This window comes from Lactuca virosa, chromosome 1, assembly GCF_052849685.1.
Source record: "Lactuca virosa cultivar CGN04683 chromosome 1, Lactuca_virosa_CGN04683_v6, whole genome shotgun sequence".
Lineage (NCBI taxonomy): Eukaryota > Viridiplantae > Streptophyta > Magnoliopsida > Asterales > Asteraceae > Lactuca > Lactuca virosa.
Window position 1 is genome coordinate 94,739,604 of NC_136426.1, and position 14,529 is coordinate 94,754,132.

The 14,529-nt window shown below is 34.1% G+C and overlaps 3 protein-coding genes across 6 annotated transcripts; 2 read left to right on the forward strand and 1 right to left on the reverse strand.

Annotated features, from left to right (window-relative positions):
• The first annotated feature begins 688 nt into the window (after positions 1–688).
• On the forward strand, positions 689–3,634 carry KDTA (KDO transferase A). Of its 4 annotated transcripts, none has more exons than XM_079075353.1 (13): positions 689–948; positions 1,056–1,149; positions 1,254–1,296; positions 1,390–1,512; positions 1,616–1,735; positions 1,809–1,887; positions 1,966–2,076; positions 2,161–2,258; positions 2,361–2,451; positions 2,538–2,657; positions 2,744–2,814; positions 2,901–3,112; positions 3,226–3,634. In XM_079075353.1, exons 1-12 carry the CDS (start codon positions 747–749, stop codon positions 3,081–3,083), a joined length of 1,335 nt encoding a protein of 444 aa, XP_078931479.1. In that variant the 5' UTR covers positions 689–746; the 3' UTR covers positions 3,084–3,112; positions 3,226–3,634. The 4 variants fall into 4 exon arrangements, with proteins under 4 accessions (XP_078931479.1, XP_078931481.1, XP_078931480.1 ...); XM_079075355.1 differs by having other exon boundaries at positions 3,441–3,634; XM_079075354.1 differs by having other exon boundaries at positions 2,901–3,092.
• A 2,174-nt stretch (positions 3,635–5,808) lies between these two features.
• LOC145151626 (Leucine-rich repeat protein kinase family protein) lies at positions 5,809–8,341 on the forward strand. Its single transcript, XM_079075358.1, has 2 exons — positions 5,809–7,177; positions 7,489–8,341. Exons 1-2 carry the CDS (start codon positions 5,845–5,847, stop codon positions 8,151–8,153), a joined length of 1,998 nt encoding a protein of 665 aa, XP_078931484.1. The 5' UTR covers positions 5,809–5,844; the 3' UTR covers positions 8,154–8,341.
• A 3,496-nt stretch (positions 8,342–11,837) lies between these two features.
• On the reverse strand, positions 11,838–14,236 carry LOC145151642 (uncharacterized). The gene is made up of 6 exons (XM_079075359.1): positions 13,361–14,236; positions 13,131–13,275; positions 12,908–13,053; positions 12,575–12,810; positions 12,322–12,489; positions 11,838–12,223 (listed from the first exon to the last, which is right to left on the reverse strand). The coding sequence occupies exons 1-6, from the start codon at positions 14,101–14,103 to the stop codon at positions 12,123–12,125; spliced, it is 1,539 nt and encodes a 512-aa protein (XP_078931485.1). The 5' UTR covers positions 14,104–14,236; the 3' UTR covers positions 11,838–12,122.
• Positions 14,237–14,529: the final 293 nt, after the last annotated feature.

The window sequence follows — 14,529 nt, forward strand, 5'->3', positions numbered from 1 at the left end:
ATCGTTCATTATAGAAGCAGACATTGATTTCAGAAAATCAATCCACCATCACCATATTGACGACAGATTCTTCATTGGGTTGTGGGTTTGATTTTTGCTACAGTAACTGTAAGGGTTTTAACGATGATTCTCGGTGGTGGAGGAGTGATTGGACAAGCTGTTTCAGGGTTTTTTGTGATGGTGGAGACTGTGGCTGGGTCTTTCTTTGGAGACTAGTGTGATGGTGATTGCGGATTTGTTGGTTCCATCAGCAATAGTTATTGAGTCGTTGATGGTTCCATCGGAGACGGGATGATGGCGATCCTTCAGATCCAAAAATCCTTTACAAACATCTCGTCAGAGATTATGATGACGGTGATGGTGGTTCCACCGGACACTGTTGGTGGTTCTTCTTCACGAGGATAGAAAAAAGTATGAGAATGTTGGGGGTGGATGAGAGTAGAGGGTAACGAGCAGTAGGGGGTATTGCTTTTAATAAAAAATAAATCAAAAATAATAAACAAATGAAAAATAAATAGAAAATGGTATTATAGTCATTTCATGTCTGTCAAGGACGAAACATGCAACTTTTAATTATACGAGGGAGGATGATCGAGTTAATTTTTGAAATTAGGGACTAAAGGTGCAATTTGACCATTGAGTCTTTATTCTAATTTTTCTTGTGTGATCTCCATAAACGGCAATTCCAACGGGTCCACTCCGCTGACTTCAGTAAAGAGCCGCTTGAACTCAAAACGGATTCGAAAATGGGGGCGATGAAAGGCGGTGAAATGGTTTACATGATATACAGAGCTGTCACATATGGTCTATCACCGCTGATAAATCTTCATCTCCGGTGGCGCAAGTTCCGAGGCCTCGAGCATCCTCTCCGGTGGCCGGAACGCCTTGGTCGACCGTCTCTCCCTCGGCCTCCTGGCTCCCTTATCTGGTTCCACGCCGTTTCCCTAGGTTCTACATATCTCTCTAGAAATCCTGTTATACTATATGTTTGTAGGATGTATGAATATGATGCTGTTTGTAAATTCCTTAATTAAGCTTATGAAAGTGGCCAACAGGTGAAGGAATGAGTGTGGTGCCTGTGATTAAACGATGTGTTGAACGAAGACCTGATGTAACTGTTTTGATGACGACAACTACAGCATCTGCATTGTAAGTATCAATCGTATTCTATCTCCTTTTCATATCCCCTCAAGCAACATCCTAATACTCGTTCTATATAAAAATCTTTTGATTCCTTTCTATTGTTGTTACAGTGAAGTACTAAAGACTTTGCTTCCTTGTGATGTCATATATCAGGTATATATATGTTTATATCTCATGATACAGGTTACATTTGCTAACTTTCTGTATGAATTCAGTTCCATTCATGATTATTGAACCCTAATTCAGTTTGCTCCAGTTGATACACCTGCTGCTGTGAATGCTTTTCTTGAATATTGGAAGCCATATGCACTTGTGCTAGTGGAAAGTGAACTATGGCCAAATCTTGTTCTTACTGCCTCAGCAAATGGTGTTAGTATAATATAAATATAATTTACCTTTACCTTTTCATTCACTTTTGTTTTTCAAATCTATGAATTCAACTTATTAACCTATTTGCTTTCATCTTGTGTAGGTTATGCTAACATTATTAAATGCTCGAATGTCAACAAAATCCTTTAACAACTGGTCAACACCAGTAATTCGTCTACTTACTTCATTGATGCTATCCAAATTTTCACTCATAGTTCCATTGGTATGATCTCCTTTACTTCATTCTTGAATTCGCATCTCTGTTATAAAATCTTTATACTTTTGTTCTATTCCAGAGCAATATTCAGGCAATTAGTTTTCAACTGCTGCAAGCTCCACCTTCTATCATTAACTTCTCTGGTGACCTAAAACTTGGTATGTCTCATGTCCCATAAAGTCTATACTCCCTTTTATGATAGTTATTCACTGATATATATGATGTTGACTTTTCAGGAACTGAAGTCAATGTAAGTCAAAACATGAGAAATATAGAAGATCTACAGGAAAAAATTACTGATAGATGTGTCTGGATGGCTTCATCAATACATAAGGGTGAAGAAGAAGGTGATGTGATGATTAATTGATCACTGAATCTTTTTAACATTCTTTTAACAGAAGTGGTAATACATTTTAATCATTTTTTTACAGTAATGGTATCAGTTCATAGAGCTTTAATGCAAAAGCACACCAGTATTCTTGCCTTCATTGTTCCTAGGCATCCAGATCTAGGGCAGGAGATTGCTCTTGTATGATTCCATGATTCCATCTCAACTTTCTCTTTATTTATTATAAGTTATAACTTACTAAAATTCTTTTTGATCTTTTTTTTATAAATATTATGTATATAGGACTTGCAGAAAAAAGGGGTCCATGTGGCGCTGAGGTCATGTGGTGATTCACTTACATCTGAAACAAGTGTATACGTGGTGGACACATTAGGTTTTTTTGTCTTTTTAAAATAAATAAGTGTGATTTTTGTATTTCAGTTGAATTCTCATAGAATAAAAATGTTTTCTTTAATGTAGGAGAATTGAGGGAATTTTACAGATTTACCCCTATAGCTGTAATTGGAGGTTCTTTCTTGCCTGGCTTAACTGGCCATAATATCTCCGAGGCTGCTGCTGTAGGCTGTGCTGTTTTAACTGGTGAGTAAATTTTAATTTTATTTATTATTTTTTTTTTGTTTGTATTTTTGAACTTTTTGAGATTTTGGTGATTTTGGTAATGTTAGGTCAACATGTTGGTCATTTCTCACATATGATCATGGCAATGCAGAGGTTGAATCCTTTATCAGTAATGCAGGTTGAATTTTTTTGAAGCAAGTGAATATTTGGGCCTTGTAAAACTCTTTATTAATTTTTGGTAATATGACATAAATGCCCCTACAGGTAGGTGGAGGTATGGAGCTAGAAGAAATTCTAGACAAGCTTCTCAGTGATCCTCAACTTCTAGAAGCACATCGCATGGCTGCAAAACAGGCATTTCGTGTTCTTTCAAGTGGGGTTATTGAAAATGTTTGGAACCTTCTAGAACTTCATATTTACAGAAAAATTCAGGCACAAGGATCTTGAACAACAAATGTATGTATCCTCATCTTAAGGTAATACAAAAAATATATATAATATAACTTCCTAGTTATTGTATCTGAAATACTTATGTAAGATACATATCAAGAATATGGCCATTTTTGTTGTTTGATGCTCTAAACTGTAGGAAAGTGGATGCGTTTTCTTGATGGGAATGGCTTGAATTGAGATAGAAGTAGCTCCACAACAAATGCCCTATTACAGATTGTAAATATCTCAAAAAGAAATATTGAATACACATGAACATGGAATTCGCCTTTTTAGATGAAGGACTTGACATGGACAATTTGGACAAAAGACAAGAAAAGAACTAATACATATAATATATATTTATGGTGACAGGATTAGATTTTTGGGGTTGGATTCTTCTTCCCTTGGCAAATTTAAAAGAAGAACGAGCAACTTTTCTTTCTCATTTTTCTTTTTGTCTTTTCAGTCTTTACAAAAACGCCAATGTAAAAAATATATATGAATAATAGGAAAATTCATTACAATTGTATGGATTTAATTTGTATTTTGCTGTTTTATTTTTTCAATTTGGTGATTCTATTCTACAAGTTTGTTGTTACATCTACATCATTACCCTCTTCCCAAAGCCATAATCACCCATACATATAATAATTACTCGTATCCCTATCTATGTATTCAAAGATGTGTATATATTATGCCTTTTTTGTCGATGCATTCATGTCAAGAAAACTAAATGTTTTTACCAAAATCTATAGTACCTTTACCCTTGTTTATGTAGGATTTTCTATTGGTTTAACATCTTCCATGTTAATTGTATTGTTGATGGTAAAGGATTATTGAAACATGATTGTAAGATTTAGAGAATGTTTGATAGTTGTTGATTGAGACACACCCAACTTCTTACCATAACCATATCCAGTAAGAGACACATCACACAAGAGACATATCATATATTATAGAACCAAATTGAAAACTTATAATTATGGTATCAAGTGGTTTGATTTTGACCAAGTTAGACTCAATATCTTACCAAACCCAATAAATAGCATATCAGAGACTATATTACCAAATTAGAAACTTATAATTGTAATATCTGAATCTGACTAGGTTAGACTCAGCCTCTTACCAGACTTAAAAAAACATATCAAATAGTCATGCATCTATTATTGGATCACGGACGATCACTATATTTGTTTTATAAACAATTATATAATTACTGTGTTCCCTTTAAACATTCACAATCACAAACAATATTCACAATGGCCACTAAGGCGACGATTTACTTTTTATTTTATTTTATTAGTTTTACCCAGATAAGTAATCATGATTCTTTTTATGTCAAAGTTGAAAAATGAAAAAGAGGAAGAGGAAGCATGCCTTTGGGAGCTTTTTACCCTCTTCCATGTGGGTACTTTTAAAGACACCAATCATGCCTCCAACCACCCTTCTTCTCCATACTCCCTTTTCTTAATTCAACTCTCATTAGTCCATAAGATTTGAGATTTTGTTTGAAATGTTTTAATTTTGCATTTCGATATCACCAATTTTTGTTATATGATTATTGGTTAACTTAAAGTATAAATAATTCATATGAAAAGCGATTATTGAAATGATTTAAAAGATCAAATGCAACGATTATTAAAAGAAATGTACTCATTTTATGGAAGGCCACTGTCATTCTGTCAAAGAAGTTTCCTATGTCGTAAATATGAATATCTAATTATAATGTTAAAATTGAGTGGATCCACATGCATTATAATGATTGTTTATTATTTCTTATCTACAACTTTTCTTGTAGGTAATTATGGAGAGAAAAAGATCATCATGAAAATTATAAATTTAACATAATAACGAAACCATAAAAAAATATCTTAAAATATTTCATTTACTATTATTAGTGGACGTGTCGAACGCTGCAAGGGGTAATATAACAATGCAATTATTTTTAAGACAATGTAATCAGTTTTTATGTGCGAATTTAAAGATATGATGTTTTTTAATATATACTTACAAACAATTAATGTATTGAAATAATATTTTTTTTATAAACATCTTGGCCCTTTCTATTATATAGCAATTCATAGTTATAGTTACATATTAAAACTTTGTTATTTTTTTGTTAGTTTATGTATTTTAGTTAAAATTTTATATCCCTAAAAAGTCATCGTCAATATTTTAATTACATAAATATTTAATATTAAAATACAAATTATAGATTTAGACCTATTTTTAAAATACCCACAATGAAATATTTCTATTTATTTAAATATTAAAGTTAAGTAATATTATTGTTTTTGGAAATTTGATGAATGCTTAAAAATGAAAAAAAATTATAATTTTATGATGGAGTTTGATAAATATTTAAAATAGAGAAGAATGAATTGTTTAACTAACAAGAAAACTTTTGAAAGTATTAACAATTAAAGAATATTTGTGATAATATTTTAAAAAGTTAACCACAAAAATGCCTAACAACAAAGCTTATATTATTTTCAAATAATGAGTTAATGTTTTATTTTAAAATAAAATGATCTAATTACTCTTATTACAACATGAGGCGATCCATTTTGTTTTTTAGTGAAGTTTTTTTGTTTTATGTTTTTATCCTTTACGAATATAACACAAGTCATATTAATTCGTATCTATTTTGCAAAATTGCAAATTGAGTAATTTTATTTTTGTGAAAAAAGAGCACTTATTATTTTGCTTTTTCACTTTGAAAAGCATGCTCTATATCACACTTCTTTCCCGCGTAACCTTCTCTCCATCTTTTCTAATGGAGGTTTTCCGGTTTCTTTCTCTCCTCCTCCTCTTCCTCCTCCCAATTTCTCTCTCCCTCTCCACCACTGCCGACGTTGACGGCGACACTGCCGCCTTATCTCTATTCCGATCACAAACCGACACTCATGGCATCCTCCTCTCTAACTGGACCCTCTCTTCCATCACTCACTCCACCGCCTGCTCCGTCCCTTGGGCAGGTGTCCAATGCACCAACAACCGCGTCACCGGCCTCTCCCTCCCTTCCCTCAACCTCCGCGGCCCCCTCGACTCTCTCTCCTCTCTAGACCAACTCCGCATTCTCGATCTTCGCGACAACCGCCTTAACGGCACTGTTTTACCCCTCGTCAACTGCACAAACCTCAAACTCATATATCTCTCCGGCAACGACTTATCTGGATCTATTCCGACGGAAATATCGTCTCTCACTCGTCTTTTACGTATAGACCTCTCGGATAACAACCTCATAGGTCCGATCCCAGACGGAATCTCGAAATTAACTCGTCTTCTCACACTCCGCCTCGAGAACAACGAGATTTCAGGTGAAATCCCGCAGTCTCTCTCTTCTCTATCTCAAATTAAACAACTGAATTTGTCAAACAATGAGTTGTACGGTCATTTGCCGGAGAATATTGCTCAGAAGTTCGGTGACAAGAGCTTTTCCGGCAACAAAGGACTCTGCGGATCAAGTCCGTTGCCTGCTTGTTCAGCCGCTACACCTCCCCTGACTGTACAGTCAAACCCTAGCTCGTTACCTACTACCACGATCATCGATGAGACAAAAAAGCAAACACGTAGAGGGCTACATCCAGCAGCCATCGTAGCGATCGTGATCGCAAATTCAGTACTACTACTTGTGATCGCTTCGTTCCTAATTGCATATTACTGTGGGAAGAGATCTGTAACCTCAAATTCAAAATTGGGTTCTGAGATCGGAAAAGGCAGAAGCAGCTACGGCAGCGAAAGCAGAGTATATGCTAACAATGGCGGTGGTGGAGACAGTGATGGGAACAACAAACTGGTGTTCTTCGATAAGAAGAAGAAGTTCGAATTAGAGGATTTATTGCGAGCGTCGGCAGAGATGCTTGGGAAAGGAAGTTTGGGGACGGTGTATAGGGCGGTGCTTGACGACGGGTGCACGGTGGTGGCTGTGAAAAGGCTGAAAGATGCAAATCCTTGTGGAAGGAAGGAGTTCGAACAGTATATGGATGTAATTGGGAAGCTTAAACACCAAAATGTAGTGAAATTGAGAGCTTATTACTATGCTAAGGAAGAGAAGCTTCTTGTCTACGATTATCTCCCTAATGGAAGCTTGCATTTTCTCCTCCATGGTAATTCTCATTTCCCTACTCATTTTTCATAATTAATCAGTTTTGTTTCATCTTTGTCAATGTGAGATTTGATACTTTGATCTAATCGAATCTTGCATTTGCTCCTTCATGATACTTCTCAAATCCCCACTTCCATTTACCGCTAATTGGTTTTGATCTATTGATTTAGCGTAATTAAATTAACTAATTAGGTTTAATATCAAAAATTCATGTTGGTGATAGAAGAGAATAAGAATGTTTTACGTTTAATTTTGGTGTACATATAAATTAAAATATATTAATATTAAATGACAAAATTGTCCTCGTTACAGGAAATAGGGGTCCTGGAAGAATTCCATTAGATTGGACGACAAGAATCAGCTTGGCACTAGGGGCAGCCCGCGGGCTAGCCCGTATCCATGAAGAACACAAGACTTCAAGAATCCCTCACGGAAACATAAGATCATCAAACGTTCTACTCGACAAAAACGGAGTCGCTTGCATATCTGATTTCGGATTATCATTACTTTTAAACCCGGCCCACGCCACTGCTAGACTAGGCGGGTACAAGGCACCCGAGCAATTCGAAACCAAAAGACTGTCTCAAAAAGCAGACGTTTACAGTTTCGGGATTTTACTATTAGAACTCCTAACCGGCAAAGCTCCATCGATATACCCTTCGCCTTCCCGCATCGGTGTCGATGAAGAGGAACAAGCAGTGGATTTACCGAAATGGGTTCGGTCAGTGGTGCGTGATGAGTGGACTGCTGAAGTGTTTGACCAAGAATTATTGAGGTACAAGAACATTGAGGAGGAACTTGTTTCGATGCTTCATGTTGCCATGACTTGTGTGGCAGCACAACCTGAAAAGCGGCCGACAATGGTGGAAGTTGTGAAGATGATAGAAGAAATAAGAGTGGAGATGTCTCCGATAGGGGAAGATTACGAGGAGTCGCGTAATTCAATGTCACCTTCGGTTGCAACAACTGAAGACTGATTGTTATGATGGTTCTTCCATCTAGTTTATCTGATAATATTTTATGGTCTACTTTTTCGTGTTTGGTTTGCAGCATTTGTTATGTGTTTGTGATTATTAGTATTGTGATGTAATTTTAAAGTCGTAAATTAATTTGACGATTCCTCGATTATGTTCGTGGATGTACAATCAAAATCCTTTTTTCCTAAGATTTGAGAAATTATTATAACTTTTATGGTTTTTTTATAATGAAAATCTTAGATTACAAAACTGAAAATGTTTTGTGACAATTGGTATTCGTTGGTTTGGGTCAAAATGATGACATATGGAGATATGTGGGATGAATAAACGCGGACTTAAATTTCAAAATTTAAAGAAAAATTATGTTTTGGGAAGGAGAGTTGTAATCTCATTTTTGGCTTGGTGTGGCATGATGATGTCCCTCTCTATCACTTTACTTTACTCCAATTTCTTTGCTTTTTTATGCTTTTACATCTTTGACTTCATTTTCACTCAAACCAAAAAAGTCTACAATTTTTGTTGGAACAATATATATTTAAGGTATTTATGGATTAATGTCCTTATTATCATTATTTGTTCATCTATATTTGTTAATTTATAAAATGATTTAACATTTTTTGTCATATAATAAACTCCTTTAATATGGTTAACCTTTAATTATTTTTTCTAAATTAATTAATTTATTTTCATTTATTTGAAATGTTTTATAAACAAATTCATTTAATTCTTCACTTTTATACATACATTACGAAATGCCACACACAAACTAAACTAAAAAACATCTACATTAGACCTTTTCATTGAAAATAAAAGATACTACAACAATTAACGTATCTAAATATAAAATAAAAAAGATAAAGAAAAATACTATATAAGGAGTGAATATTCGATATTGAATAGTAAAATCAAATATTATAATTAATTGAATAGATTACTTAGTGATAATCAATAAAGAGTTAAATATAGATATAATCAAAAATAAAATTAAATATTATTAAATTACAGAAATTAGATGTAAGAAACATAAAACCAAACTGAACATTTATTTTATAATAAATGGTTCATGAAAAAAAATTATATGCAAATAGCTCATATTGGAAATGTTAGGGACTAAATCTGGTTATAGAAAATGGATGTCTGTATCATTATATATTTATTTATTTGTTATTTTGTTACTATACAATATAAAAAGGTAAATATAATATGTGTATGAATACCATAAACACGCTCTGAGGTCCCCGCCCTGTCTACGAGCAAAGGTTGTTGCTTTCCCTTGACATAATGATTTCTGCTTTAAGGTTATTTCATCATTTATGCTTTTGATGAATTTATACAATATGAAAATGAAAATATGAAATGTATTCTCTTTAATTTTATATATATATATATATATATATATATATATATATATATATATATATATATAATCTAATACACTATTATTTATCGTTGTTTTAGTAATGCTTATATTTTATAAACTTATAATATAATAACGATATTGACATTGATGGATTATGTTTTTTTATTTATTAAATGGAATTTTAAATTTATGTCTTAGAAAAGGATTTTAATCAATATTTTTTTTCTTAGAAAAAAAAATAGATAAAAAACGAACCATTAACAATAATATCACATGGGACACGAGATGCACTAACCATAAAAAGAAAGACTGTGGGTAGATAAATTAAAGCAATGCAAGAATTTTGAAGGCAGAAAGCGGTAAAGTCCATAAAATGGTCACCAAATTTAATTTATATATAATAAAAAAAGTAAGAGTTATATGTTTATTATTATTATTTAATTAATTTAGTTACACCAACTATCTTTAATTATGAGGCAAACTATGCATAAAAAGCATATTGTGAGTTAGCTTCCATTTTCAAACGGTTAATGATGATTTGCCTTTACTATAATTATTCAAACAGACATAAGAAAATCTTTCTGAATACAAATAGGTTACAGGTCAAATGTTGTATCACTCGTATTAGGTTCTTAATAGCAAACATGTAACCAAAAATCCATAACATGAGATAACAAGGATAATTACGTACCTTCAAATTGAAAAATGAAAAATACACATAAATACGCATAAATAAATAATTGACATGACACAAAAGCAATCTGACATAATGATGTATTTCCAATCAAATGTCAAAGAAAAAGTAGTTGTCAAATTAAACTACCATTCTTATTTATTAAATTAACCAATAATCAAAGAACTTTTTCCTTTTTAGTAACTAAGATATAAAACGAAAACAAATTTGAAATCTAAAACTGGATACCCTGGCCTTAAGAGTTAAGATTTAGGTTTGAAGCCTTGAAGTTGAAGGCACCAGCCCAAATAAGAGGTGAATAGGCCCGTCTAACTTATTTGGGCCTGGACCCGCCCAAAATCAATTACAAAAGCTCAACCAATCAATTTTATTGGTTACACCTTTTATAATTATACAAAGCACGAGTAATGCATTTTTACAACTTTCCGCTTTATGTTTGGTAATATATTTTTTGATTTGTAAACATTGGTCACTGAGTTTTTTTTTCGTCCATATTTATCTCTTCAAGTTGTTAAAATATACACATTCAGTCGTTATGAACAGCTAGCCGGTAAAAATGACTTCATAGGGTAATATATTTTTCACTTTGTACACGGTTAGTCATTAATATTTTTTGTACATATTTAGTCCTTAATATTTGTTTTATTACAAAATAAATCATTTTTGTTTTTGTACTCATTCAGTACTTATGAATGATTTTCTTAGGTTTTCTCATGACATCTTACGTGAGACAATCATTAATTAGGTGTTTGGAGCTTTTGATGCTTATGCCCATCACGATCTCGACTACTTTGTTGTTTAGGTCATGTGTTCTGAAGGTTATAACTTCCTCATAAGATCTTGGATTTTAACGATCTTTATATCCATGCGTTCGTATTTCAGTCTACTACAACTTTCGTTTAGATTACTCCCGTTAAAAAGTAATATATTTTTATTTACGATCTTTATATCCATTCGTTTTTTATAAATGCATTTTTATAAAATCGTAAGTAAAAAATATATTACGTTTTAACAGAAGTAATCTTAATGAAAGTTGTAGTAGACTCAAAAAAAGGAACATGTGAATATAAAGATTGTTAAAAATTGATATTGTATGAAGAAGTTACGACGTTCAGAACACAAGACTTAAACCAAACCACAAGACCTACGCAACCAAACAGTCAAGATTGCGATGGACATAAGCATCAATAGCCCAAACATATCATCAATGATTGTCCTACATAATATGTCGTGAGAAAAAACTAAAGATATCATTCATAAATACTTAATGAGTACAAAAAAATGACTTATTTTGAAACAAAAAAAAATATTAAGGACTAAATGTTTATAAAATGATAAATATATTACCCTATTAGGTCATTTTTTCCGACTAACCTGAAGTAATCGGTCATAAGGACTGAATGTGTACAGTTTAACAAATCAAAGAGGTAAATATGAACGAAAAAAAACTCAAACAAATCAAAAAATATAATACCCTTAAGTCTATATCCCAATTATAGAAACAGGCTCTTAAGCCTAACTTTCATATTCCACTTTTTGTTTAATTTGAGACTTTTTTTTTTATTTTTTTTGCAATTTATGTAGTATTGACATTGAGAATTCATACGAAACAAAACAAACCAGACCTCACTAAGCACCGCAAATATCAAACTAAAATTTGTGGTTAATCAATCAATCGACCAACCTCAATAAGCACAAAAATACATGTGCGAATTTGTTACCCACAATTACGTTATCTTTACTTGGATTTAACTCTCACATACAACAAACACCCCCAACCCAACTATAGCCAACAATACTTGACTATGGTTACTACAACACCCTCTACCTCTCTCAGACATCTATGTTTAAACAATTTACACATCAAATACTAATACATATTTATATATAATATTGCCACTCAATATATCATGATTTACACAACAGCCCTTCCTGTCTGATCAATTAGCATGCCAACATGTTCTCCCGATAACGCCCTCGATATATTCCCAGGCTCATGAAGGTTAAATATCACAACTACACACAACAACAAAAAATCAAATTTTCAAAAAAAAAAAAAAAAAAAAAAAAATCACCAAGAACAAGATTACTAATTGAATAAATAAAACACAAACCAGGAATCCCATTCTCTTCACAGAAAGTTGCAGCCATCATGTCCATTGATGACACACCTCTAGAAGCCAACTCCCTGAAGCAAATATGCTCAAATGCAACATTACCAATGGAATCACACTCATATACACCATCTCCATTTGTCCCTTTAATAAATGCATCCGCATGAACTACACAAAAAAAAAAACAACAACAAATCATTTTTTTCTTCTTAAGTAATTTTTGGTAGAATAATTAGGGGAAAATTGTGCATACTCTCAGAGGCTCTAAGAGCAGCAGCTGTGTCAGTAGAGAAGAGGGGATTCCCTGTGCCAGCACCAATCCCACCAAATATTACAACTCGCCCTTTTTCCAAATGTTTGATTGCTCTTTGTCTACTGTAAGGTTCAAAAACTTCTGGCATAGAAAAAGCAGATTGGACACGTGTCTCAACACCTAATTTCTCCAATGCTGATTGGATTAGTATCGAGTTCATCACTGTAGCCATCATACTGATAACATATGTAATCGTTATTGATCATTATCATGTAGAACTGAATAAATGTTTTGTATATTGAATAATAATGTTGGAAAACATATTAACATTACCCTATTTGATAAGCAGTGCTTCTATCCATACCAGTAGCTGTAACCCATGTGTCTCCACAAAAGAAATTTCTCCCCCCAACTACTATTGCCACCTCAATGCCAACATTGCAAGCCATTGATACTTCTTTAGCAATATGCATCGCCACCTGTACATTTCAACAAACCAGGATATATAAGATAAGACAGTTTGTACTGTGTTGGACTGAGTTAACAAGGTTTGTACCTTGGGGTCAACACTGTTGGAACCGGTTCCAGCAAGAGCAGCACCACTGATTTTGAAAACAACTCTTCTCCATCTTGAATTTGTCACTGGTTTTGGTTTTATAGTAGTGAGCTGACAACTTGGGCTAGATGTTGCTGATCCGTATCTGCAGAAATGTTGATTTGAAGTATTGAAGAACAAGAAAATGATCGAGTGATTTTAGCAAGAAGGGTATATACTACATTACATACCTCTTCGATTGTCTAACAGGGCTACTCATACCACCAGCTGAATTCTCTTCGCTTAATACAGTCTTCAATGGCAACGAGTTCCCAACAATCTGCTCCATCTTCTTGAACCATGGCCAATGACTTGTAGCATTTCCACCATTTGTGTTCATCATCCGATGCCTCTCTAATTTATACCTCTTCTTCAAGTTATCCACTTTGTTTTTACATTGCTCCACGCTTTTCGTTTGCTTCTCACACCTCTCGCTTACGATCGCCGCCACCTCTTCCCAGTCCCTCCCTCTCAAATTCCCACGATTCAACTGCATAAATTTATCTAAATACGCATCTAACAGACACGCAATGGCAGTGTCACTCCACTCCTCTCTGTCTTTCCTGTACTCTCCGCCTGAAGATGAACCTGCTATCTTAGTTTTCTTGCTGTAATGATACGGTGTTCCTCCGTCGCTGAGCTCTTCCCGATCGCTCCACTTCTCGCTCCTTGCACCGTTAATCCTAGATCTGTTCGGATCGGACTCGTTTTCGTAAGGAGCGACCACCATAGGCTGTGAACAAAACGCGCCGTCGTTGTAACCCTCTCCATTGGCTTCCTGTGCCGCCCGCGGTGGTGGTGCATTAATCGGAGTCGTCTGTGAGGCTAAGAAGTGGGAATTTCCGGTGAGTTGATGGTGGAAATCAGGATTTGTTTGGTGGTTGGCGGTGGTGGTGTCGCCGATCAGAGGGAAGTCGTCGTCAGAAGACGCCATCGGAAGGACGTTAGGGTTAGGGTTAGGGTTGGCAGTGAAAGTCGGAGACGACGTTAAGTTTGAGTTTTGAAGAGCCGTTAACTATACCGGAGTTTAGAGGGCAGAAACGTCACGCCATATGACGGGTCCGTTAATAGATACAGGCTTTTAATGTGTGGACCCCGGGATAGATTACCATTGTCGCCTGTAAACATATGTTTTACATTTAATGTTTTCCTTTTATCTTCGTTTACAAACGCAAAAAATATAAATTAATGGTTTTTATTTCCCCTTTATTTATTTTTAATTTGATGAATGACATAGTAAAATTACTTATTTGGAAATCTAGTGTGGATGGGGTTTACGAATTGCAATGCATCAATAACCTTAATAACGACTTATCATCGGTACATTTGGTACCGGGAAAATAACATTGGACTTATGCAA